Genomic DNA, 27,510 nt, shown 5'->3' on the forward strand with positions numbered 1-27,510 from the left:
CTGCACCTTGAGCTCAGAAGATGGGCTTGTACTGTATCATGGGCATGACAATGCACCAGGGCTGTCCCTCCCTCCTAAAGGCAGTCAACATAGCCTTTGTGCAGTGGGTTCCTAGGCAGGTTGAGGCAGAGCCTAGGCCAAACTGGGAAACAGCAGAGCTTTTGTCAGGTGCCCTCTGTCATGCCCTCCAAGGGACTTGTCCTAACCCGACCTTGATATTACCTACAAATTGAGAACAATAAAATGCCCAAGGGGACAATCAGCTGTATACAGGGCTGGCAGGCTTATAGTCTACTCAGTTCATAGGCACCTTAGAAAGTGGCATTCTGGGTGGATTTTCAAGGCTCCCCTCACTGCTCTCACTTTTCCTGTTCTCTGCGTCCCCCACCTGGCTTTTTGCTCCCAGAGAACCCTGGGCTTCCCCTGTCTGTGTAATTGCTTGCTTAATTGTCTGTCTTCTCTACTAGTTGTGGACTTTGTGAAGGCACAGACCACCTCTGTCTCATCTACCCACAATCTAGCTCAGTGGCTGGCACATAGTAGATGTTCAATAAATATTTGTGACTAAGCGACGGGGATGAGGAGTGTCTAAAGCCCAAGGCCGGTCATTGGTGCCAAATGAGTGCTGTGAGATAATGAAGAAGAGGACAATTGTTTCTTTTGGGGATGAGGCAAGGTCAGCGATATCTTCACACAATGAATGGGTGAAACCAAGTTGAATATGTTTTTAAAAATTAATTAATTAATTTTTGAGACAGGGTCTCACTGTGTTTTCCAGGCTGGGATACAGTGGTGTGATCAGGGCTCACTGCAGCCTCGACCTCCTGGGCTGAAGTGATTCTCCCATCTCAGCCTCCTGAATAACTGGGACCACAGGTGTGCACTAACATGCCCGGCTAATTTTTTACTTTTTTGTAGAGATGAGGTCTCCCTATGTTGTCCAGGCTAGTCTCGAACTCCTGGGCTCAAGTGATCCTCTCTCTTTGGCCTCCCAAAGGACTGGGATTACAGGCATGAACCACTGCCCCTGGCCCAAATACGTTTTATGATTCAGTGGAGAGGGAGAGGGAAGACATTCAAAGTTGGGGAGTGTGGTTTATGCAGAGGCACAGTGGTGGAAAACGCAAGCTAGTCTGGAGTCAGTGAGAAGCCTGGTTCTGCTCGAGCAGAGTCCCTGCTGGGACGTAGGAGAAAGGGCTGGAGTAGGCTGGGGCCTGGTTGTGAGAGGCTTTGTGGTCACCTGAGCTGAAGGACATCCTTGGTGGAGACACTGAAGGGATTACCCCATCACAAAGATATTTGCACTGAAACAGAGCAGTCTGGCATCATTAAGGTATGTTTTCAAGCACTATGGCAAGTGGTAGGAACTGTGGGGTTCACTGCTGACTCAGAAGCCAGGGGGTGGGGTGTGTGTCTGAGCTACAGTGACTGAATTAGGATTGAGAGCCCAGAGAGAAGGAAGAAGGGGCTCTTCAATCCCAGAGACCCCAAGCCCTGTCCAGACAAAGTCAGACATACTTACAGCCCCTATCCTTGGAGAAGCCAGTTTCACTTCCCCAGTTCCTGTAGGATCACAAGCACATTGGTGACTTATTTTGAAGTCTCCGCTGAGATGACACTTGCTTTCTGTGCAAGAGGAGGAGAAAATTACTCTCTTCTAAGACAGCTTTCAAACCAGAGCTATATCTTTTGCGGAGCCAAAGGGGTTTTGGGGTTTCAGGGAGGCAAGGGCAGGGGCTGCCACCTCACTCCAGAGGCTCCCAGGGGTACAGAGCTGCCTGCTTACCTCAACTCACTTCGTGGAGCAGGCTTCCAGACTTTGCAGTGCCTGGAACAGTCAGGGATGCTAGTGCTCCAGCCAGTGCTCCCTGCATTACCCAAAGTCAACCCACTGAATTTAGGGGCAGAATGAGGGCCCTGCTCTGATAAATGGAGAGCCCTGGCTCTGGGCATTTGCTTCTGCTCCAGGAGCTGGACCAGATTGGCTGTAGGAAGAGCCCAGAGTAGATTGAGACAGCAGCAGAAAGTGGTTTGATGTGAGCTACTTTCCATCTCCAAACAGAGGCCTCCAGCCTGCCCACCACCCCCAGCTGAGGCCTTTGATCCTCCACAGCTCCATAAATGTTTAATGCCACCGGCTGGGCAGAAATGAGGCAGGTGCTGAAACAGGGAGACAGGGGATAGGACTTAAGATGTACAATGTTGGCTAGATTATTTTCACATTGGAACTCTGGGATGGATGAGAGGAGGCTTTTCCCCATCATGTGGCAGGAGAAGTCCCAGGATTCAAATTTGTGGCACTAATAAAGAAACTCTTTGAAAACCACCAAGGGACTGAAAATAAAATGAATAATCAATTGCAAAAGCCCAATCTCTGGTTTGATTGAAGGAGAAAGATGGAAAGTTAAATGACAATCAAATGCAAATACAGCTCAACAAACACCACAGCAATTACCAGGCGCAGGAACCACATGGTGCTTGCAGGCAGCGGGGGCTGGCAATTTGGAAGCCTGAGCCTGTGCAGAGGTGATGGGCAAGGGGCCATTTTAATGGACAGTTAAATAGATGCAGAAAACCCTGCATCTACTTTGCATACACTGCTGATGAGTGGGGAGCCGGAATTCTGGCATCCAGAGGGAGGTTGTGCTACCTTCCGTGGCTGCCTCTGTATCATTTTAGGAGGCCCTGAGTGCCTGCAGTGGGGTAAGGCCAGAGTGAGCACCAGATCAGATGATCAGGGAGAAGGCTGTACCAGTCTCATTGGATTCTTCACACCAGCTGGTGCTGATGGTTCAGGGGTTGAAGCTGAAAGAAGCCCGTGGGGTCCTTCACAAAGGACTCAAGGTGCTGGCCTTCCAACAGCCACTGTAAGAGTGGCTTTCTCCTCTAGATTTGCATAATGCTTTGCATCTCATTTGAATGCTATTAATTTGGTGTCAGTCTAGGTTGGCATGGTGTAGGAAAGAGAACAGCTGGCCTTCTCCATCTCCTCTGTACCCCAGAGCTTATTCTAAGCATAGCCTTCTGCAACTGAGGGGCATGAGGTCTCCACTTTCACCATCCCCTTCATGTTCCCTGACACTTAGAGAGTCTCTTAGTGAAGCCAGTTCCTAAAAGCCAAGGTTGCCTGGCATTGTGGCCACAAGCAGGGTTATGTGGAAGGAAAAAGAAAGGGTTCCCCAAGGTCACTCTCACCAGACCCAGAGACACCATGGGAGGATGCTGGGGGCCTTTGTCATTCCAAGCAATCAAGGCAGCTTGGCTTGGAAAGAGTCCAAAGATAATAACCAAGAGAGAGAAGGAACAAAGACAGGCAATAATCCCGGAGAAATATAGAGGGCTCTAGAAATAAAATCCTCTGAACTCAATATTTCTAGTGCTTGAACTTACATAAAATACATCTGTCCAGAGGCATTGGGTTTATGGTGCTGCTCTGGGGTTGGGAACCTGGTGCCAGGATGATGGTCATGTGATGAGAAAGTGGGTCACCAGGTGGGGTGAATTCCTGAGAAAGAGGGAAGAGGCCACGGGTGCATCTTGTGGGTTGCCCCTGGCAGGTGGGCACCGGGAAGCTACAACGAGATGTTGATGATTTATTTGATTGAAGAGGAAGAGAAGTGCATTCCATGCAGAGGGAACAGCATGTACATGGGTAGGCATGACTAAGAAATGGTTAGTGGCACTGGATGGCAGCAAACAAGAATTGTGGTGTGGGATGTAGCTAGAGAGCTGGGGTGTAGCAAAGCTTAGTGGCTGGTACGAAATATCTAGGAGCCCTACCTGCCCACCCATCTGTCCATTTATTCATTCATTCTTCACCCTACTACCTCTCAATTCATTCATCACCCACTCATTCATTTACTGAATGAGTGAGCACTTATTGAGCACTGTGTGTATGCCAGGACCTGAACTAGCTACTGGAGAGGGAGAGCCCTCAAGGAGCGCTCAGATCAGGGAGGGGAAACAGCCCCAACACCCTGTAACACAGCATGTTTATCTCCACGAGTTACTTAAACAAGGCTCTGGAAGCCCTAGGGGCCAAGTCTCCCACGCTTCAAGCTTCCCAAGGCAAGGGTCCTTCATTACCTCCAGGGAGATCTTCCAGTCACACAGATCCTCCTGGCATCTAATGCTATTCCTTCCTGCTACAAAAGCAGCCCACTTCTTATAGCCCCAGAATGGTGGGGAGTGTTTCTGATGTTCCTTCTCATTAACCCTTTATTTGGGGCTTAGAGGCATCACAGTCTCAGGAGAACCCACGGGAAGTGATATGAGAGCATGGTCAAGTTTCCCTTAGACATCATAACCCAGACTTGGATACACTTCTAGCCACTTCCTTTCTTGGGCATGAAAATAGGACAGAAATTCCCAATGTCCCTTAATTCTAGCATATTCCCTCCCCCACTCCTCCTTGAACTACTTGTCCTCTATTTGTGACATCACAATGGTCTCTATGGCAACTGATTGTGAGGTCACCAGTCCTTAAAGCAACAGAATCTGTGGGTCCAGACAATGGCCTGCAAGAGAAAGGAAGAATACAAAATGGAAGCCTGGGATAGAGATCATCTCTTGGGAAAAGGGGAGGCCACCCAAGGCCTATCGGCGGGAGAGCTTCACTTCTCAACCCATCTGCACTAGGGCTGCATTCGGAGTAGGCAAGAGCAAGGCCTGCTAGAAAGGGACTGCTCATCAAGAAACTGAGGGAGGCTGGGTGCGGTGGCTCATGCCTGTAATTCCAGCACTTTGGAAACCAGAGGCGGGTAGATCACCTGAGGTCAGGAGTTTGAGACCAGTCTGGCCAACATGGCAAAACCCCGTCTCTACTAAAAATACAAAAATTAGCCGGGTGTGGTAGTGCACACCTGTAGTCTCAGCTACTCAGGAGGCTGAGGCAGGATAATCGCTTGAACCTGAGAGGCGGAGGCTGTGGTGAGCCAAGATCATGCCACTGCACTCCAGCCTGGGCAAAAGAGCAAGACACTTTCAAAAAAAAAAAAAAAAAAAAAAAAAAAAAAGAAAGAAAGAAAAAGAAAAAAGAAAAAAAGAAGCTGAGGGCTGAGGGTCATCCTGAGCATTGGCTAGACTTCAGAGGCAAGCCTGAGTTCAAATCATCCCAGCCTAATGTTTGCCTTGGGCAAGTTTCGGAATCTCCATTTCTTTACCTATGAAAGGAAAATGATGCTGCTTGCCTTTCAGAAAAGTATTCAGTGAGATAACCTGTTGGAGAGCTTGGCACATAGTAGATGCTTGTTTCTATCTACTTGTACTTGTTTCTGTTTCTTTTTCTATCCCCTCAGCCCTTAAGACTAGGGTCTTGCATATTATATGTGCCTTATTAATGTCTGCGATTGTAAGTGCACTGTAAGTGCAGGGTGAGGGCTAGAGGGCAATGTTTAGAGCAGGGGAAGTCAATGGACCTGGATTCAAATCCTCACTCTGCTACTCGCTAGCTGTAAGTCTTTGAGCAAATCACTTTTCTGTTCCTTGGTTTCCTAACTGTAAAATGGGAGATAGCAATATTGTTGTCTTCGTAGGGTTGATTAGGACTAAATGAGAGCCTGCAAATAAATAGCAGAGCTTGGCGCACACGAGTTGCACAATACTTAAACTTGAGTGAGGCTGTTTCTGCACGCGCTGCACAGTTTCTCTTCACCATCAGTTTTCAGGAAATGTGAGTTAATCTGTGGGGTGTCCAGAATTGGAGAGTGGATGAACCTCAAGAGAGGGCCATAGGACGGCAGTCTCTCCCCGAAGGGGGTGACCGCTCACTTTCTGGATTCCCCCTAGGTGGACACCCAGCTCATACCAGTCACAGGGGCTGGGTGCTCCTTGAAGTCAGAGTGAGCTGTGTCTCCCTCATCTATGAAGCCCAGACCAGGGCCTGACACATGGCACAGGTTCAGCAACAGTTAAGGTGAACTGAGTTAGAGGATGCCTTAATAATATACTGGCTAACATATATTCTGTGCATATTCTGTGCCAGGCTCTGTTCTAAGCATTTTACATTTTGATCCTCACAACAACCTATGAGCTAGATATTATCCCTTTTTAAAATGCAGAAACAGGCTAAGTAACTTGCCCAAAGTCACACAGCTAGTAAACAATGACGGAGCTGGGATTTGAACCGAGGCTACCTGGCTCTAGAACCTATGTTCCTTTTTTTTTTTTTTTTTTTTTTTTTTTTTAAAGACAGAATCTCGCTCTGTGGCCCAGGCTGGAGTGCAGTGGCGCAGTGGCGCGATCTCGGCTCACTGCAAGCTCTGCCTCCCGGGTTCACGCCATTCTCCTGCCTCAGCCTCCGAGTAGCTGGGACTACAGGCACCGGCCACCACGCCCGGCTAAGTTTTTGTATTTTTAGTAGAGACGGGGTTTCACCGTGTTAGTCAGGATGGTCTCAATCTCCTAGCTTCGTGATCCACCCGCCTAGGCCTCCCAAAGTGCTGGGATTACAGGCGTGAACCACCGCGCCCGGCCGGAACCTGTGTTCTTAACTCCCACATTACCCGCAGCCCCGTGGGCTGGGTCCATCCATTTTGCCATATCTGCCACCACGAATTTCCTCCCCCAGCTCTCCCACTTGCCCCTATCTTCTCCCAGCTGAGCCCAGGCCCAGTGCAGCTCAAAGAATGGAAATTCTCTTCCACCCGCCTCAGCAATCTGCCTCCCCCTTTTCTGAAATAAAGCCACCGCCACACCGAAGCCACCGCCGGATCTCTTGCTTATTTCAAGTCCTCCTAAAGCTTGTTGAGTTCTTAACTTATTAAAGATAAGCACATGGAAATAGGGAGCAAATCTCTTTATTTATGACATAATCTCCAGCCCAGAAAAGCGGCAGGAACAGTGTTGCCTATATTAGGGAACCAATAGGAAAAAAATCAATTAGATCCGCCAGAGCGTTTCGCTATTAACTTTCTTCTGATGTTTCTCTTAAGGCTGATCATGGGGGTCTCCACTAGCAGCCGAGGTGGAGAAGAGAGGAGAGCTTTGTAGGAACAGAGGAAGGAATGTCACAAGGAAGACAGCCGACCAGGCTTCCAGACAAACAGGGGAATCTCTTCATCATGGTCTCCATTTAACCTCCATGTCTCTTGCTGCAGTTTCAGTTGGTGTCTTTAAGGGCAGGGGAGTCAATTGGTCACTGTTGGCTTCTTGCAGACTTGAACCCCAAATCTGACCACATTTTTGCAAGACCCATCGAGGGAAGGATCCTCCCTTTCTGAAAGAACTATATCTGGAGGGGCTCTTCTTGGCTGATATTTAGTAGGGTCTTCTGCCTCAAACAGCCCCATGCGGCTACCGCATGAGGTCTTCACATCCGGCTACCTGCCTCCAGGAGCACTTTCTATGCTATCTCCCAGAGATAGGGCTCACCCTTATTCCTGAGAGCCTCCGGCGAGGGGGGTGCTCTCGCTCCCATAGTAACCCCAGAATTCATCTCCTTAAAGGCTGGGGATCGTGGCTTGTTCAGTAGTTTTTCTTCAGGTTCAGGCATGTAGCAGGGGCTCAATAAATATTCACAGAATCAATAATTATTATAAAAGCCCCATTGATGGAATTCTCGCTCTGTACCAAGGCTGAGAAGGGTGATTTGTCACCCGAAGTAAGATCCCTTTGTTGCTCCCTGAACTGACAACCCAGAAAAGCCTGCCAGTTTTGTTGTTTTGTTTTTCCTTGTCTTGCTATTTGGCCAGGAGCAGCAGTAGCAGCAACTCCAAGAAGTAAGTATTACTATTATCATTATTTTTTGAGACAGGGTCTCACTCTGTTACCCAGGCTGGAGTATAGTGGCACAATCATGGCTCACTGTAGCCTCAACCTCCCCAGGCTCAGGTGATCCTCTCACCTCAGCTTCCCAAGTAGCTGGGACTATAGGCATGCACCACCACCCCTAGCTGATATTTGTACTTTTTGTAGAGATGGGGTTTCACCATGGTGGCCAGGCAGAGGAGGAAGCTGAGTCAAGGAGGAGAAGTAACTTGTCCAGGCTAATAAGTGAATTAGATATTCTATGTCCATCCACTGTTGGTCATTAGGAAGTTCTTCTTGAGGTCTAACCTAAACCTTTTCTGTTTCAGCAGCACTGGCTCCTTCTTAGTCCCATGGAAGCACAGATCAGCATCATTGCCCCTGCAAACTTCTCTCAGCTTAGGAGAGTCCACTTGCTCTTTGCACATTGTTGACTTGAAATGAATATTAAACACCAAACCTCATAGAGGCCAGCCCTGCTGGGCGGGCAATGAACCAACCCTCTTTATGCCTGTTAATTATTATAATTAATATTGAGCTGAGGTTGGTGACGACCTCGCCCTCGCCAGGTATTTGGGCTATTTTAGCAGCTTATTCAGATCAATGACAGACAGCTCTGAATAGATAAACTCCCCGCCATCCAGACGAATCAATTGCAACACTGCCGTCACAACAAGCCCAAGAAATCAATCTGATTTCAGGCGACATGGTAACTCAGTGCTGGGCAAGCTGATTTTAATTTCCGCGTGGCTGAGACCCAGCTTCCTCTGCTCACTGGAGCACCCCTCTTTCCCAGTTGATGCTCTGTGCACACAGGTGCCCAGGGCCCTCAGAGGACTCAGGCCAGGGGGGCAGCTACATGGAGGACAGGGTAACCAGGAAGCTGTGTTACTTTGAGGAAGACTCTTGAACCCCCAGACCCAGAAGGAGCTGACTCAAATCCACTGCTGGGATCCTTGTTTTGCTGGCTTCAGCTTCGATTTTCCGCTGCCCTTTGCAAAAAACCAAGCCTGGAGGCCTTTCTGGGCTGCCTCCCAAATCAGGCAGCTGCAGAGGTAGGCTGCCTATCTCAGGCACCAGGACAACTGCCCTTCTTGGTCTGGGAGATTGAGTTTGTCTGGTAGGGCAACAAAAAACTCATCAGGACAGATGCAGTCATGTATTGGGTGCCTACTTTATGCCCAGGCACCATGCTAAGTAGTTTATACACATCATCTTCCTAACCTTTGTGATAGCCCAAAGAGATCAGTAGCGATGATCCACATTTTGCAGGGAAGGAAAACAAAGCTCAGAGAGGTTAAGTAACTTGTCCTGAGTCACACAGTTTCTAAGTGGTAGAGCCTGGATTTGAACCCATGTGTATTAGACTTCTGTGCCTAAGCTTCAGCCACCACACTCTCCTAAAGATGACATCAGAGGTGCCCATACTCTCCCCCTGTCTAGATATTGCCTGATTAAGTAATTCCTACTTGAGAGAGGAGGAAGCAGATTCTGAGAGGACAAGCCAGCGCATTTCCTCCAAGCTCCCAGGGAAGGGGAGCCTTTCTCATGAATTCTTACAATCAGCAATTGTTCCTTGAACTTTCATCTCAATGCTTCAGGTACTAAGTAGAGGATGTTGAGGAATGGGAGGGTCAAGAGGCTGAGCTGGCCTCCTTCCCACACCCCAGCTCTGTACCACCCCACTTCCACCCCATCCCATTAATAGGTCTAGATGGTGAGGTGAGGGGCTGGGACAGGCAGCAGTGTGTTAGGAGATGTGGCTTTGAAGTCAGCAGATCTGGGTCCAAATTCTAGCCCAACTACAACTTATTTGTTGAATACACCTGGGCAAATCTCTTAACCCCTTGGAACTTCCCTCATCCTGTCCATACAGTGGGGATAATATTACTCAAACCACAGGTTTGAGGATTAAGAGGGAAAATTGCATGGGAAGTGCCTGGTATAAAGTGGGTCCTCAATAGGCGTTGAGTTCTTTCCCCCTCTTGTCCCTGCTCTTTCTGAAACCCCATGCCTTGGGTGCCCAGTTCTGAATGGCGGAGGTCAGGGCATTTCAAATATGTTTTAGCCAAGAAACTCTTTTTTTTTTTTTTTGAGACAGAGTCTCACCTGTCACCCAGGTTGGAGTTTAGTGGGCGATCTCACTGCAACCTCCACCTCCCAGGGTCAAGCGATTCTCCTGCCTTAGCCTCCTGAGTAGCTGGGACTACAGGCATGCGCCACCACGCCCAGCTCATTTTTGTATTTTTAGTAGAGATGGGGTTTCACCATGCTGGCCAGGCTGGTCTTGAACTCTTGACTTCATGATCCGCCTGCCTCGGCCTCCCAAAGTGGTGGGATTACAGGCATGAGCCACTGCGCCTGGCCAGCTAAGAAACTCTTTAATCAAAAGACACTTTATGAGGATGGCAAGGATACAAAATAGATAAAGGGAGAGTTGGTCAGATGGTGATAAGGGGCTGGGAGTTCTCCTGGCTTGAACCCCTCTCTCACCCCGGGCCCCATAGCAGCCGCTCAAGTGCTTTCCTCAAGCTCTGGGCCAGTGTGTAAAGGGCTGCCTCACTCTTAGGTATCTCAGGTCACGGGCTTCTCAGGAGCTCAGAAGTGATCACATCTGGTGATTTCTGGCTCCAACACTATCTCTCAGCCACCAGCTACCTTGAACCTGTTCTGGATTCAGGGCATGACAATTTAGGTGCCAAATAGGCAAAGCTGCTTCTGGCCATAGGGAGGCTGTATCTGGCTGCTCCAGGTGGGAGGTGGGGTTGGGCATCACAGCTGGGAGAGGCATAGATCTGGGGAGGGGTGGGCAGATGACCCAGGATCGTGCAGGGGGTCTCCATCCGTCTTGGGCAGCAATGGACTTGCAGGCTTCCATGGGAAGGAGATGCCTGTTCACCAGGCTCAGCACTTAATATCCTCCCCGAGGGAGGCGGGGACCACAGGAAGCGGAAGCGCAGTGGGGAGAGTGACATACAACACCATACAGTGAGCAAGTGACAGAAGTGAATTCAAACCCAGGCCTGTGGGCTCCAGAGGGCTGGGGCTGCCCTTCACTCTCTCCTGTCCATATAGTGGTTGTCCTCTACCCCCAGCTCTCTGCAGAGAATTATCTATCAGCCCTTTCACCCACCAAACACAGAACATGAAGAGAGAAACTAAAATTATAGCAGGAAGGAATAGGATTAGCTACTGGGAAGGACTTCCTGACTCATTAGCTGGTCTCTAGAATAGGTTATTAGAGAGGCAGTGCGCGCTCTCTCTCTGGAGGGATTTCAGATGGGGCTTCAGTTCAGCTGGGTCCCTGTGGCTTCCACTTCCTGAAAGCTACTGAGAGACAAGCTGACCCCTGATGTGTATGGCTTTGTTTTTCGTAACGTTTATATTTTGAATAGGTAATACCTGTACATGGTTCCAATAATAAGGGTATAAAAGGTTGTTCACTGAACTCTCCCTCCAGCCCCCATCTCCAGGTTCCCCTCCCCAGAGGCAAGCAAAGTTACCTGCTTCCTGTCTAGACATATACAAGCAAACACGGACACATACTCTCTTTCTTGAGTCCTATTTTTAATACACAAGACATAACATCCCCTGCAAGCTCTTCTGTGCCTCGCTTTTGTCACCTGACAATATATCTTGGAGATTACTCCGAATCAGTACATAAAGAGCTGCCTCACTCTTAGGTGTCTTTTTATGGTCACGGACTTCTCAGGAGCTCAGAAGTAATCACATCTGGTTTGATTAGCTTCACATTTCCATTTACAACCTCCTCGCCCAGAGAGGGCAAGAAACCTCTCCAAGGTCACGCAGCAAGGACTAGGGACGCGCAGGGCTTCTCCCCCTCCTCCTCCTCCGTTCCCAGCTCCTGTCTCCCACTACCTCAAGGCTGAGCGCCGCCCAGGCGACCAGAAGGGAGGGGGGAGGTCTCTAACTGAAATGCCCTCCGTGCTGCCCATTTGCGATCGGCACCTGGAGGGGCGCGCGGTGCGCAATGCGGGCGGGACCGTGGGGCTCCGGGTGCGGGCGGCGGCTGAGTGCCCACGTGGGTGCAGGCGAGGCCGGGCTGATTCCTCCAGAACCCCGCGCCTCGTGCTTCCCTGTAATGAGCTCCCAGGGCCCGAGGTGAGCTTCCTCGGCTGCTCACACGGCAGCCGCCTGGCAACAAAGAACACGGGGACTTTTTTCTTCCGTGCCTGACAGCTCATTAGAAGAATTAATTTACTCTAGCGTTTGCAGTTTAAAGGACATTATTTACTGGTTAATTGTTGTTATTACAAAATGTTAAATATCATTATTTATTTCCCAGGCCCTGACAACTTTCTGACAGGAATTTATTAGGTGAGACTATATCACCAATAGGCACCCCTGTGCGGGGCAGTCTAAGGGTGGGGGGTTTGCCCCTAGGCCTAGCTCTATAGGCAAGGCTGACACTCCGAGGGGCAGAACAGGAGGGGCTGCACCCTGGCCCACCCCAGGACAAAGGATCATTGTCTCCTCCTCATCCCCCATTTCTGCCCCCTGATGTGTGTGTGTGTCAGCGGGGCCGCGGGGAGCTGGCAGACAGGGGATATGCCTTGCATAAACCTGCAGTTTAGGGGTCAGGCTGGCAGTTACCGGAGGCCCAGCAGCCAGAATGAGGTCCAGACTTTGGGTCTTTCCTTTAAACAGTTATTTCCAAGAATGTTCCCCTCTCCTGAACACACAGAATTGAAGAGCTGGAATGAAGCCAGGTGGTCCGCTGGTGCTCAGAGCACAAACCAGTGGCCTCCAGGCTGTAAATGGCCTATGGACTTGAGTTTGACCTACTCAAGAGACTTCACATAAAAATCCACTTTGCTGGCTTCCTTTGAAAGATCAGACAATCTTGCCACAAGACTTGACCCACAGTCTTGCGTCAATTGGCGATGATCAGCTGGCACTGAAGGGCAGTGCTGTGCAAGGAGCATGCCTGCTCTCCAACAAAGGGAGGGTGCCACCTTCCCCCTTTGTTGCTTCTCTACATTATTTTCCTGGCCTCCGTGGGCATTCAAGTTTTCAAACCCAATCTACTCTAATGATCACATATAGATGTAGAAACTGAGCCCAGACAGGTTAAGTCTCTGATGGCCAGGACCACAGCCCCAGTCTACTTTTCTTTTCTTTCTTTTTCTTTCTTTCTTTTTTTTTTTTTTTTTTTAGGATGGAGCAATCCTTTATTTTTATACACTTTGACAAGGAGGTTTTCCATAAACAACCTTTATAGTGGAGAACAGAGAACAGGAAAATCAACCTCCAGACATCAGCAGCTGCTCTGCTCAGGGCCGAGGCTCTTCCTTGCCAGTGTGGTGAGACGGAGGGGTGTCCTTACCTTCCTTTATCAGCATATCCTGCTGTTTCCTGATGGTACCCATCATTTTCTGCCGAAGCAAACACTCTACGAAATCATCATATTCTATCTTGCACTCTTTCTCTGCCTGGATAACACTGATTCCATGGGCACATTCTATCCATTCTTTTTCAAAAGCACGGCATCGAGCAACAATCTTGTAGGGCTGTTCAGCACTCTGGATTGTCCACCATTGACCTATGTTAAGGCTGAACCTTTGCTGGATGTCCAAGAAAGGCACAGCGATCCGATACTCGTGTCCTTGTCTTTCTCTGGCCACCGCTTCAGAAAGACCCCCAGTCTGCTTTTCACCACACTGTGCTGCCCCCTGAATTTCTCTGCTCCCACCTCCTCTGGGTCCAGTTTAGAGTGAGTTCAGACAGGGAGCACAGGTCTTCAGCAGCTTCAGAGGCAGGAACAAGAAGCAACCTAGTGAGAATTTACGAGGATCATGGCCTTATAAATAGCATCTACTTATTCATTCAGCAAACAGTGTCTGGGAATCTACTACGAGACGTATTAAAATGGTTAGGACCCAAATTGTGTTGTCAAGGATATTCGTCTGGGGACACTGTTCATGAAGCAAGTTACACAGTGACAATACAAGGAGATGTCCGAGTAGTAGAGGCATAGGAAGATGGGATTGGTGGGGCTGGAGAGAATTCATCCCTCATGCAGTGTTTTCTAGGCTGGGTGGACGGCCTGCATCCTCAAAGACAACACATGTGTCTTATTTAATTCTCACAACATGGTGGATTGAAAATATTTGTCATCAGCTGATAAATAACGGCTATACCAGGCTTCAGACTCGCTGTCTAGATTCTTCCCCCAGGGTGGACGCTTGCAAGCCACTGCAGCCCTGGGGACCTTCTGTTCTAGCGGGTGGCACCCTTGCCAGTCTGTTGACTGGCAACCACATCTCACAACCAGGCTGATTACCCTCATTTTACAAGTGAGGAACCTGAGGCTCAGAGACAGACGAGAGAAGCTGGGTGTTGACTGGTAAAATGGGCCCTGGGAAGGAGAGAGAATTGTTGTCTGAGACCAACACCCAGCCTCGGGAAATGTGGGTCTTGCTGCAGACTTCAAACAATGACCCTTTAGACAAGGTCTTGGGTACCATCCTTTCCTCCCCGGGAACCTGACAGCAGTGGGTAGCCTCAAGAAAAATGTGGAGAACCAAAGGGAGATGAAAAGTTCTTTGAAAAAGTATGAAAACGGGTTCAATGGAGCCATTATTGCTGCTGTACTGTATATTATTATAAAGCTATTTCTGCCTGGCAGCCTGGTTTATGTTAGACCCTACCTCACTGCGTCCAGGTTACAGGCCCTAATTCCTCGTCTGGTGAGACAGAAAGAGACCAGCACTATTGGAGTGAATCCTGAGCTGATTCAGAAAGCGTACAGCTTGAGGAATTTTACAGATTCTCAGAATATCAGGGCTTGCTGTCCTTTGGAGGTCTTCACCACCCCCCTCATTTCATTTTATTGCCATATTAAATTTTTAAAAATTTAATTCACTTTTGGAATAGGTGATACGTGCCCAAGGTGCAAAATTCAAAAGGCGTAAAAGAGTATACGGTGAACGGGCTCTCCCACTGCTCAGAGGCAGCCAGTGCCAGCAATTGCTTCTGTTTCACTGTATTCAAAAATAGCATTGTTTCTCTTTTCTGTTCATGTAGAAAATACAGTAATTCCTGCAGAAGAAAGTAAAAAATCATATGTAATCCACTATTTGGAGTTGAACATTGAGTATTGTTCACATTTTTGGTGTTCACATTTCAGCCAGCCGTTTCTCTTTGCATAGATGCATGCATCTGTAGTCACAAACTTGCATAACCTGGTTTTATTACTTGTTTACATTAAATGTGATTCTTCAAAAATACAGATCAGAGAGGATACAAACTAAACTGATAACAATGAGTACCTTGGGGAAGAATAATGAGGTTGGGTAAGGATTGAAGGGACATTTTTTAGAATGAAAATATATTGGCCGGGCGCGGTGGCTCAAGCCTGTAATCCCAGCACTTTGGGAGGCCGAGACGGGCGGATCACGAGGTCAGGAGATCGAGACCATCCTGGCTAACACAATGAAACCCCGTCTCCACTAAAAATACAAAAAAAAAAAAATTAGCCGGGCGTGGTGGCGGCGCCTGTAGTCCCAGCTACTCGGGAGGCTGAGGCAGGAGAATGGCGGGAACCCGGGAGGCGGAGCTTGCAGTGAGCCGAGATCGCGCCACTGCACTCCAGCCTGGGCGACAGAGCGAGACTCCGCCTCAAAAAAAAAAAAAAAAAAAAAAAAAAAAAAAAGAAAATATATTGATATAGTACTTCCTCCTGTTATTCCTCTGGAATCTGATTTTAAATGACTAGATCAGAGGCTGCTATTTAATCAATCCTTTATTATTGTGGTTTTAAGATGTTTGCAAGTCTTGCTATTATAGATAAAGCTGAGATGGACGTTTTTGTATCTTTTTGTAGGTTGGAGCAAAAGTAATTGCTGTTCTTGCCATTGAAAGTAATGGCAAACCCAATATATCTGTGCACACTTATCTAGTTTTCCTTCGGGGTGCTTTAAGAAATGGAACTGCTGGGTCAAAGGTGGTGTATACTTTACGGCTTTTTGATCCATCACGTCAAATTTCCTTCCCTCTGGGCTGTCCCAATCTCCTGTTCCATCAGCAGAACCTGCCCCCTACTCGCACATCAGATTTGTTCAACACAGCACACATGTAAGGTCTGTGAGATAGTGAGGCAAACTCATGGTAGGCTGGGACAGCTTCTTCTCGGGGTGAAGAACCCTAGGATGCTGGCAGCAGCCCAGAGGGACCTCAGTGGCCAAAGGGAAAAGTAGGAGGAGCAAGGAATGGGTGTAGAACCCCCAGGCAGGTGGGGCAGGGTCCTCCACCAGTCCAAATCACAAGGCCAAAAGTTGTACAGCAATAACCCAAGGCTGGACCTGGATCCCCACCAGGGACCTAAGTGCCACCTTCTGCAGTGGCACCGCAGAGCTAAAAACACAGCCGAGATGGTTCCTCTTGGAGTTCTTCTAGCTCATGAGAGTTACATGGCCTCAAGATCATGTGGACATGGAGGACCTTCTAGGACTGGCTCCAACTCCTGTCTTCTCTAAGTGTCTCAGATTTGATTCCAGGTCTCCTCTTTGCTTCCAGGTGCTTGTCACTGCCCAATACTTGTGGGTGTCACCCACAGCCTTTGTACTCTTAGATTCTCTGGCAAGTTGACCCCATTTCATTTGGAAAACTTCAGAAGAAATGGGGCAGACACAAGATGGACTTGCTGATTTAATTGAAAAGATGGTATTCTGAAAGCACCCCCTCCCCTCTGGAGCCCAGCATCTTCACAGTAGCTGAGGTTTCCTCTTGATGGGGCGAAAAGAGAAAGCCCAAGATTGCATCTCATTGGTGAGATGAATAATACATTTGAAGCATCTCACAAACTGTGTTTGATCCGCCTAAAGCTTCAACCGTTAACGTATTTCTCTTTATCCCCAGCAAGGGAGGGCTGGGAACTGTCAACATTTTCCTTTCTGCCTAATTTGTGCCTTCTCCATAAAGAGAAAAGCAGGGGCTGGGGGAGGGAAGGAGACAAGAAAGGGAAGGGTGACACACACTCCCTGGAACAATGCAGTGAGTCACAGGACTGGGTGGTGTTCCCAGGGCCTGGGAACACTGGGGGTCATCAGGACACAGCAAGGGGTGGTTGACTCTGGGGAGAGGGGCTGTGCTATGTGTGCTGGGACCTGTCTGCAGGACTGTATGCCCCTAAGAAATCAGTCCCTCGGAGGGTTCGTCTCCTGTGTTTCTGGTGGGAAATCAGAGGTGGGAAATTGAGCCTTGCCAGTTGCCAAGCACCAAAGATGCTTCCTTCATCTCATGGGAAGCAGAGGGTAATGGTGTTAAAAACTGCCCCTGACTGAGCTCAGGAACAGCACTGTGCCTGTGTTTTTACCAACATGCTTCCAGTCACTCTGTGTCTCTCTGCAGGCCGACCTTAGTGTTAAGGATCCTATCCAAGGTCACGCTGAAGGTAAGAGTCAGGCTACCTGGTCCAGAAGTTCACATTCTTAAGTGCAGTGCCATTCTCCCCCTCCCCGAGTCTCCATGACTTTGCCTACCTAGGCTCCTATTCCGGAGTAGGGTGGTTACGAGCAGACTCTGGAGGAAGGGGGGTGTGTTCTGAATCCTCTCACCAAGCCTCACTGTCCTCGTGTGTAAAACAGAGGTGTTAACAATAGTACCGACTCCATAGGATTGTGGTGAGATTAAATAAGTAAATATTTATTTAATTATTTATTTATTCCAGTTCCTGGAGCATGGGACACACTGTGTGTATTAGCTCGTTTGTATTTTTCCCACTTCAATGAGCTGGTCTACGTGTGTATGAGCTCTTATTCCCAGCCGATTCTATTCCACAGTCTGGGAGCAGCCACCCCTCCTAGCTGGCCTTGAACCTATTTCATCTCCCCTATTGGGATGATCATCTCTGTTTCAATTCACATTATTTCCTAGCCCTCTTCCTCCCCTACCCAGCCTGGTTTGGGGCCCCGCCGTCAGACCCTACCACATAACCCTCATTCCTAGAAGCTTCCCTGAGATCCCCCCAGAGTACCGTTGATGCATATTTCACCAGGTCTTTTGCGTGAGTTCTTCTTTTTTCTAAATTAAAAAAATTATTGGTTGGTTTGTTTGCTTTTTAAGAGATGCGGTCTTGCTGCATTGCTTAGGCTAGATTCGAACTCCTGGGATCAAGTGATCTTCCCTCCTCAGCCCCTGAGGAGTTGGAACTACAGGCATGTGCCACCATGCCTAGATTAAAATTTTATTTTTAATTGACAAATAATAATTGTATATATACTTATGGGGCACATTGTGATGCTTTTGTTTTATTTTTATTTTAGAGACAGGGTCCCACCGTCACCCAGGCTGGAGTGCAGTGGCGCGATTATAGTTCCCAGCAGTCTCGAACTCCTAGCAGTCCTCCCGCCTCAGCCTCTTCAGTAGCTGGGACCACAGGCGTGCAGCACCATGCCTGGCTAATTTTATTTTGTTTTATTTTTGGTAGAGATGGGGGGGTCTTGCTTTGTTGCTCAGACTGGTCTCAAACTCCTGGCCTCAAGTGATCCTCTCTTCTCAGCCTCCCAAAGTGTTGGGGTTACAGACATGAGCCACTGCGCCCGGCCTGATGTTTCAGTATATGTTTACAATGTGGAATGATTAAGTCAGGCTAATTAACAAATCCATCACATGATCTCACTTAAATGTGAAATCCAAAAAAGTTAAAGTCATGGAAGTAGAGAGTGGAATAATGGTAGCTGGGCACGGTGGCTCAAGCCTGTAATCTCAGCACTCTGGGAGGCTGAGGCAGGTGGATCACCTGGATTCAGGAGTTTGAGACCAGCCTGACCAACATGGAGAAACCCCATCTCTACTGAAAAATACAAAAAATTAGCCGGGTATGGTGGCGGGCGCCTGTAATCCCAGCTATTCAGGAGACTGAGACAGGAGAATTGCTTGAACCCAGAAGGCTGAGGTTGCAGTGAGCCAAGATCGCACCACTGTACTCCAGCCTGGGCGACAAGAGCAAAACTCAAAAAAAAAAAAAAAAAAAAAAAAAAAAAAAAATGATGGTTACCACAGGCCCAGGGAGGGGGTTGGATAGGGAAAGGGGAACTGTTAATCAAAGGGTACAGAGTGCGTGGTTTCTAATAGGTCCTCTCATTCCCATGGACTTTGCTGATTTGGGTGGCTCTTTTATCTCCTGTAATGGCCAGTACAGAAGGCGTCCATTCCCTTGGTAACCAGCCGCACACTTCCGCATGTGGGAAAGCACCAAGAGAGATGACATCTCTGGGAGGGAAACAGAGCAGATAGTCCCCACTGGGGAAGGAACAAGGGACCGAGGAGAGAGAGAGATGCTCCTAATAACTAGCAGTGTGTCTCCATCCTAAGCCACTCATTCCTGTACTTCAGTTTCCCAGCCTCCTTCCTCTGCCGATCCCCTGTGGGGAAGCTGCTCATTGTGTCCACCCTTAGTCCCCCAAGCTGCAGCTGTGAACTGGGCCTTATGTGCAGCAGCCAAGAGGCACCTCAGAATTCCCAAGTTCGGAACAGAAGGAAGGAGTCTGCCAAAGCAGGCGGTGAAACTAGATTTTGGGGAGGACTTCAAGTGTGGTTGGTGAGAGGGTGGTCCTGGGGAAGGGAGACCTCTCTCTTCAGGGCAAGGCAGGCCTGGGGTCCCAGTAGCCTGGCCTGCATGCCTGCCCAGTGCCCCAGAGCCCTTCTGTTCAGGCCTGGCATCCCACAGAGGTGGCATTCTGCTCAGGAGCTCAGAGCACAGACAAAGAGGCGTGCATTGCCGGGAATTGATTTGCGGGAGCAGCGGGGGCTTTCTCTTCCTCCTTACTTCCCTGGTCTTTGATCTCCTGTCCTCCATAGTCCATTTCTCCCCCTCCTTCCCTGGATTTCTTCCTCTTTCTCTTTCTTTAGCTGAATCATAGCCGCTCCCTAGAAGGCAAAGGCTGGGGGAGGCAGTTCTTTGTCCTCTTTTTCCCTTAACTAGGTGGGTCCTCGCTGTCCAGATTTCAGCCTTCTACCCAAGTCATGAGGCAGGATTTGGCCCATGGGGAAAGGATACACACACACACACACACACACACACACACACACACATTTCCAAGGCAAGAGCTGAAACAGAGGCAGAAAAATCAAGGAAAAGGGGAGAGGCAAAGAGAGAAAGGGTTCAACCGTCAGAAAGACAGTAAAAGACAGAGATGAGGAGAGTCAGAGACAACGAAAAAAGAAAATTGAGCAAATTAAAAATTTTACAACCATCCAGCAAGTCTGCAAAAATGATCTTCCCCGCGGTCTTTCATTTATCTCATTATCTGACTCCTAATGTGCTTTTTCCCCCCTTTCTTTTCTCGCCACACTTGGTGCAAAATCTTATTAGATTTTTTTTTTTTTTCTGGCAGGGGCTTCATATAGTCTTTTTCATTACATTTCCTAATAAAAGCAATCACTAGGACGGCACGGCTGGAGGATTAAAAAGCCACCTCAGCAGCCTCCTGGCCAGCAGAACCACTACTCGTGGGAGCCTTGTTCACACTGCCAGGGGAGTGGGCCAGCCCCTGCCGGCCCCGGGTCAGGGAAACCCAGGCTGTGCTGTGGAATGTTCCAGGGCACAGATAGGTTCATGATACCATGGGAGAAGAACTGAAGGAGGGGTCCCTTCCTGGAGCTATTGTAGAGCAGGAGTGACAGACACCTGTATTTAACCCAGCTGATCCCAGCTGATTTTTGTTCCTGGGGAAGGAATATTTTGGGTCTTTTTCTTTGGACTTTGGCCCACTCTGTCCTATAGCAAATTTTTATGAATAACATCTGTGATATAAAATATTTATCCCCCTTTTGTTTTGAAATAGGGTCTGTCATTCTGTTGCCCAGGCTGGAGTACAGTGGTGGGATCTTGGCTCACTGCAGCCTTGACCACCCTGGCTCAAGTGATCTTCCTGCCTCAGCTTCCCAAGTAGCTACAGGTGTGCACCAACACACACAACTAATTTTTCTATTTTTTTTTTTTGTAGAGACAGGATTTCACCGTGTTGCCGAGGCTGGTCTTGAACTCCTGGGCCATGGCCTCCCAAAGTGCTGGGATTGCAGGCATGAGCCATCATCCCCAGCCAAATCTTTACCTTTTGAATAGATTTTATTTTGTTACCTAGACTTTTTTTTTAGTGTGTATAATATACATAACATTTACAATTTGCAATTTAACCGTTTTAAGGGTACAGTTCAGTGGCATTGAGCACATTCACACAGCCATCACTGCCATCCATCTCCAGAACTTTTTCATCTTCCCAAAATGAAACTCTCTCCCCATTATACACTGAATCCCCTTTGCCATCCCTTGGTAACCAATAGTCTCCTTTTTGTCTATGAATTTGTCTATGTCTATTTTAGGTACCTCATATAAGGAGAATCATAGCATTTCTCCTTTTACGTGTGCCCTGTTTCCCTTCACATAATGTCCTTCAGGTTCACCCATGTTGTAGTATATGTCAGAATGACATTTCTTTCTTCTTCTTTTCTTTTTTTCTTTTTTTTTTGACACAGGATCTCATTCTGTCACCCAGGCTGGAGTGCGGTGGTGTGATCACAGCTCACTGCAGCCTCAATCTCCTGGGCTCAAGCGATTCTCCTACCTCAGCCTCCCGAGTAGCTGGGACTACAGGCTACCACACCCAACTAATTTTTTGCATTTTTTGTAGAGAGGAGATTTTGCTGTGTTGCCTAAGCTGGGTTACCTTTTTTTTTTTTTTTTTTTTTTTTTAAAGCCAAATAATATTTCATTGTATGAATATGTCACATTTTGTTTATTTCATCCTTGTTAAAAACAGAAACATTTTCACATAAGGAAAGTGAAAAGCAGAGAAAACCCACCAGATTCCCATTAATACAATGGTTCTCTCATTTCTCTTTTGCTAATAATTATACCTCCATCCCATCTCTGAACAATCCTGTCCTCCCAGGGTTCCTCCAAACCTCTCCCAGAAAGCAGCTTGGCAGAGCATTTGGCATTTGGTAAGGGCCAAAAGTTACAGGGAAACAGCTCTGATAAATCAAGCTAAAGGAGAGCAAGGAAACCCCTATAAAGTAGCAAGACATTTTATTGCCTGGGTTATAAATTGGCCTAAAGGTATTTCACACATCAGCCTCCAGGATGACTTGGGCCACACATTGAGTGCCACTGGATTAACTACTCAACTTCATAAGGGGGTGACTTTGAAGAGAACCATAGTCATTTGGAAATATGTGGTCTGGTATATTTTAAAATAAAGGTACAATAATCAAGTTAAAAACAACTTTTCAATGACTTGTTGCTTTGAAACCACTTAGGCCACCCCTGGTTAACCACTGCATCCCTCAGGTGCTCGGCCAGGGCTGCACGAGTTGGTCCCAATCAACACTTCTCAAAGACCCAAGAGCATCGCAGATGTAGGGGAGCTGCAAGGGAAGCCATTATTGGAGAAGTGTGCACATGACTACCTGGAGTGCTGCAAGCTGCTCCCAGCAGGGTCTCCCCAGTCTTAACCACTGGTTCGGTTCATGATGATAATACTTTATATCTGCATGGCCCATTGGGATCCTTTTACCTTTCATTTTTTTCCAGTCTCCTCTAGGACCTTTTTTTTAAGACGTAGTTTTGCTCTTGTCACCCAGGCTGGAGTGCAATGGTGCCATCTCGGCTCACTGCAACCTCTGCATCCCAGGTTCAAGCAATTCTCCTGTCTCAACCACAGCCTCCCGGATTCAAGTGATTCTCCTGCATCAGCCTCCTGCCTAGCTGGGATTACAGGCACCTGCCACCATGCCTGGCTAATTTTTGTATTTTTAGTAGACACAGGGTTTCACCATGTTGGCCAGGCTGGTATTGAACTCCTGACCTCAGGTGATTCACCCATCTTGGCCTCCCCGTAAAGTGTTGGGATTACAGGTGTGAGCCACCGCACTTGGCCTGTTCTTTTTTTTTTTTTTTGAGACGGAGTCTCACTCTGTTGCCTAGGCTGGAATGCAATGGTGTGATCTTGGCTTGCTGAAACCTGCACCTCCTGGGTTCAAGCAATTCTCCTGCCTCAGCCTCCTGAGTAGCTGGGATTATAGGTGCCCACCACCATGCCTGGCTAATTTTTGTGTATTTTTAGGAGACACAGGATTTCACCATGTTGGCCAGGCTGGTTTCGAAGTCCTGACGTCAAGTGATCCGCCCACCTCAGCCTTCCAAAGTGCTAGGATTACAGGCATGAGCCATCATGCCCAACCTCCTTTGTTCTAAGTCTCTGCCAGCCTCATCCCTGTCCCAGACCCCAGAAGATAGCAGATCCTGCTCAGAAGTGTAGAAGCACAGAGGTCACAAAGACTTCCTCACCAAGCTCCTTTCCTCCTTCCCTCTTCCGGTGGCAGAGCCTCTGAAATGAAATATGGATTTCACCGGCCGGGCGCGGTGGCTCACGCCTGTAATCCCAGCACTTTGGGAGGCCGAGGCGGGCGGAACACAAGGTCAGGAGATCGAGACCATCCTGGCTAACACGGTGAAACCCCGTCTCTACTAAAAATGCAAAAAATTAGCCGGGCGAGGCGGTGGGCGCCTGTAGTCCCAGCTACTCAGGAGGCTGAGGCAGGAGAATGGCGTGAACCCGGGAGGCGGAGCTTGCAGTGAGCCGAGATCGCGCCACTGCACTCCAGCCTGGGCGACTAAGCGAGACTCTGTCTCAAAAAAAAAAAAAAAAAAAAAATATGGATTTCACCACCTTTCTTCTCTCTGCATAAGCAGAAGTATTTATTCTCTTCTTTTCCCCTTTCCTTTCCTTTTTTTTCTTTTGAGGCGGGGTCTCACTCTGTCACCCATGGAGGTTATTTATTTTCCACGTGCCCTTAACAACGGGGTCTTTTTTTTATAGGCTGACAGACACAAACAGACAGATGCCCCCTCTCCCACCTTCCACTGGTACCAGCCCTTTCTGCATCACACCCTTTCTCTTTTTAAGAAGCTGCCTTCTCCCTTCCATCAATGCTCCAGGGGGCTTTTATTTTTCTTTTATTCTCAGCTGCCTATCAATCAAGGGGTGGGGACACTTTATCTGAACCCTTGGTGAGCAACAGCAGCAACCGGCAGCTGCCAGGGCAGTGGGAACTTCATTTTCAGTGCTGACGTTTATAAATGTGGCACAGAGTACCAGTAGGGACTGGAATAAATCAAACAGCTTCTCCAGAGGTCCCTCGGGGATGCTTTAGAATTTCTTCTCACTGGGGGCTCCTTCTCTTTCTTTGCAGGCATGGGTTGGGACAGGGAACGCAACGTGGAATGAGCCACATTCTTGCCCCATCTTCACAAAAGAACTGAGCAGGACCCAAGACCCAGGGTGCTGAAGAGTGCGAACATCAGCCTCACTCTTGATTTGGAGAAAGGGTTGGGGTGAGCAGTCTTGGGTGAGGGTGGGGTTGCTGACTCTGTTGCTTTTTAGTGATCAGTTGCCTCATCTACAAAATGGGAGTAAAAATGCCTGCCTGTCCACTTCACGAGGCTGCTGTGAAGATCAAATGAGATGTCTGTGAGTGAGTGCCCTGAAACCTGCGACAGGCTTAGGCAACTTGGCAAGAGGTTATGAAGGAGCAATGGTGAGGAGCAGAGTTCTCCAGCACCCCAGGGCATCTGGAGAGCTTTCAACGGGCTCTAGGCAGACCTTCCCCGGCCCATCCCAGGAACCTCCGCTTTCTTTTTTTTTTTTTTTTATTTTTTGAGACGGAGTCTCGCTCTGTCGCCCAGGCTGGAGTGCAGTGGCCGGATCTCAGCTCACTGCAAGCTCTGCCTCCCGGGTTTACGCCATTCTCCTGCCTCAGCCTCCCGAGTAGCTGGGACTACAGGCGCCTGCCACCTCGCCCGGCTAGTTTTTTTTTTGTTTTTAGTAGAGATGGGGTTTCACCATGTTAGCCAGGATGGTCTCGATCTCCTGACCTCATGATCCACCCATCTCGGCCTCCCAAAGTGCTGGGATTACAGGCTTGAGCCACCGCGCCCGGCCCACTTTCTTTTCTTTTTTTTTTTTTGAGACGGAGTCTCGCTGTGTCTCCCAGGCTGGAGTGCAGTGGCGTGATCTCGGCTCACTGCAAGGTCTGCCTCCCGGATTCACGCCATTCTCCCGCCTCAGCCCCCCAGTAGCTGGGACTACAGGTGCCCACCACCACGCCCGGCTAGTTTTTTGTATTTTTAGTAGAGACGGGGTTTCACCATGTTAGCCAGGATAGTCTCGATCTCCTGACCTCATGATCCACCCGCCTCGGCCTCCCAAAGTGCTGGGATTACAGGCTTGAGCCACTGCGCCCAGCCGAACCTCTGCTTTCTCTATCCCTTTAAAAATTCTGGGCAAGGATCCCTGGTGGTCTGTTCCAAACACAACTGGAATCGTCCCAATGTCTTCTCTAAACCTTTCTTCCTCTGTCCTTCTAAACAGCAAGAAAATAAATGTGGGCAAGCCTGAGAGGTGAGAGACTGAGAGAGAGAGAAAGCAAGAGAAAGAGTAAAGCTAAGATTCCACTTGGAAAAGGGAGCTGCCAAGGATGAGGTGGGAAGTGGGTGGCAGCTGCTTAATACTGCTCTGCTGAGAGCTCTGCAGGGGTCCTTTCAAGGTTCTGTATGAGAACCTTTCTTAGTGAGATGAGACCCAGCGTGGGCCCAGCAATCCCACTTCCTTTACATTCTCTAAATTTTCCAGATGCTGCACACAACCCTTCACCTGCTTTCTGGCCTTTCTGTGGATTTCACTCCTACCCAGGCTGTGGTTGGGAGCCAAGGTGCAGACAGGATGCTGACAATGCCTAGAGCCCATCCCTGACTCCCACCAGGACTGCAATGATCTGCACAGTATTTTCTCCTAAGTGGTTTCCTATACGTAGCAAGATTCCACCCAGTTTTGCCCCCCAGAGGCAACTAGCATTGCCAGTTTCTTGCTATCCTTATAGAAAGAAAATTTATTTTCTATAAATATTTGTTCAGCACTTTATTTAAAGAGGTTAGGCACCACAAAAAGGAGGGATGAACAGAGGACCATGCTTCTCTGTGGATCTGAGCAATTCAGTGCTGGTGGGCAATTGCTGCCCATTCATCAAAACAAAAGCTGTAAGCAGGACCCACTCTTAGTGGAAAGCAATTAACTTTGGGGGGGTCACAGCCTGCACCTGCACCTTATCAAAATATTCCTTCTTTAAAACAAATATAGTGATTCCCTAAAAAACATTCTAGACAGCAAGATACTCTTCTAAGGTATTCCAATTCATGATGATGCTTTAGGGTTCCACGTATATTGGCCCCTCAGCCAAAGCCTGACTGGTCCACACCTAAATCTAGCTCTCAGGGTGGCTATCAAGCGATTCTCATTCTTGCTGCCCTAGGAGGGAGGTGGTCATCCTTGTTGACAATTGCCATTGTCTTTTTTCACCCTTGGCATCTGGGGAGGAAGGGGTGAAGGAAATGAGAGAACAGTACACATGCAGAAGATACTGCAGAGCTTAGATATTCTAGGAGTTAGTACTCTGATTGCAACCAAGTTCAGAAGCTTGGCAATGGCAGGCTGAGTTATTTGGACCGATTATCCCAGTAAAAAGAATGAAAAATGCTAGATAAAATATCAACAACATCTTAAAAACCTTGAAGAGTTAATAAAATAGTAAGGAATCAACAAGCCAACATGGAAGAGAAAACCAGAGGATGCATAGAAATCACTTTTCCCTTAAAGAGCATCTGTCAATTCTTGCAAATCTGAACTTTCATTTTGATGGCCTGGTAGAGTAAGGGGGTTGGAAATCCAAGCCCAGTGCCTGCTCATTGTGGAGACTCTAATAGAAGATTCTCCCCTTAATATGCTAAGACCCCCAAAGGGCTACACCATCAGGGTAAGGGTAAACCAAAGTAAGCTAGCCCCATTCACATTGCCTAGGTGCTCCAGGGAACCTCAGGCTGGGAACTGGGTTTAGATGGTTGTGTCCCTGATGCCTGGCAGATGTAAACACAATCTGGTGTAAAGGAAGGCACTTTCATAATAAAATAATTCCAATATATTTGTTCAAGCACAGCTACCAAAACATTGTTAAAGATAGTCAAGCCTATAAGAAAATAAGGCTCCATGAGTGAGAATCAAAGAAACAAGAGACAAAATAAAAAAGTCATGAGGACTTCACACATTAAAATGATCATACATAGACTATAATACAACCATGCTTACTGCAGTCAAATAAACAAAAGACAAGCTTGAAAATATTTGCAGGGACAGGAAATTATGCAAGGTGACAAAATGGACTAAAGATATAGTAACAAATCCCAGCACTTTGGGAGGCCGTGGCAGGCAGATCACGAGGTCAGGAGATTGAGACCATCCTGGCTAACATGGTGAAACCCCATCTCTACTAAAAATACAAAAAAATTAGCCGGGCTTGGTGGCGGGCACCTGTAGTCCCAGATACTCAGGAGGATGAGGCAGGAGAATGGCGTGAACCCGGGGGGCAGAGCTGGCAGTGAGCCGAGATTGCACCACTGCACTCCAGCCTGGGGTACAGAGCAAGACTCCGTCTCAAAAAAAAAAAAAAAGATATAGTAACAGCAATTAAAACTCAACTCATTAATTTAAAAACAGCTTAGATGCAGTGGAACAGAGAGTTAGCAAAGTAGAAGATAATAAGGAGAAATTACCTGGAATGCAGCATAGAGATTAAAAAAAAAAGAGGGGAGAATAGAGGAGATAAGAGATACAGCATGCAGAGATCTAATATATGTATTTTGCAGAAAGAGGGGGAAGAATAAATAGGGCAGAGGAACGTATTTGAAGA

General features: G+C 48.1%; 1 protein-coding gene across 1 annotated transcript in view; it reads right to left on the bottom strand.

Annotated features, from left to right (window-relative positions):
• Nucleotides 1–13,040: 13,040 nt before the first annotated feature.
• Nucleotides 13,041–27,510, bottom strand: part of LOC126938277 (NADH dehydrogenase [ubiquinone] iron-sulfur protein 5-like) — a 16,494-nt gene continuing 2,024 nt past the window's right edge. The window contains exon 2 of the mRNA XM_050762347.1: nt 13,041–13,464. Coding sequence (XP_050618304.1) covers nt 13,041–13,464 — 424 coding nt within the window. The remainder of the gene's footprint in view (nt 13,465–27,510) is intronic.

Source organism: Macaca thibetana, chromosome 16 (assembly GCF_024542745.1).
Source record: "Macaca thibetana thibetana isolate TM-01 chromosome 16, ASM2454274v1, whole genome shotgun sequence".
Lineage (NCBI taxonomy): Eukaryota > Metazoa > Chordata > Mammalia > Primates > Cercopithecidae > Macaca > Macaca thibetana.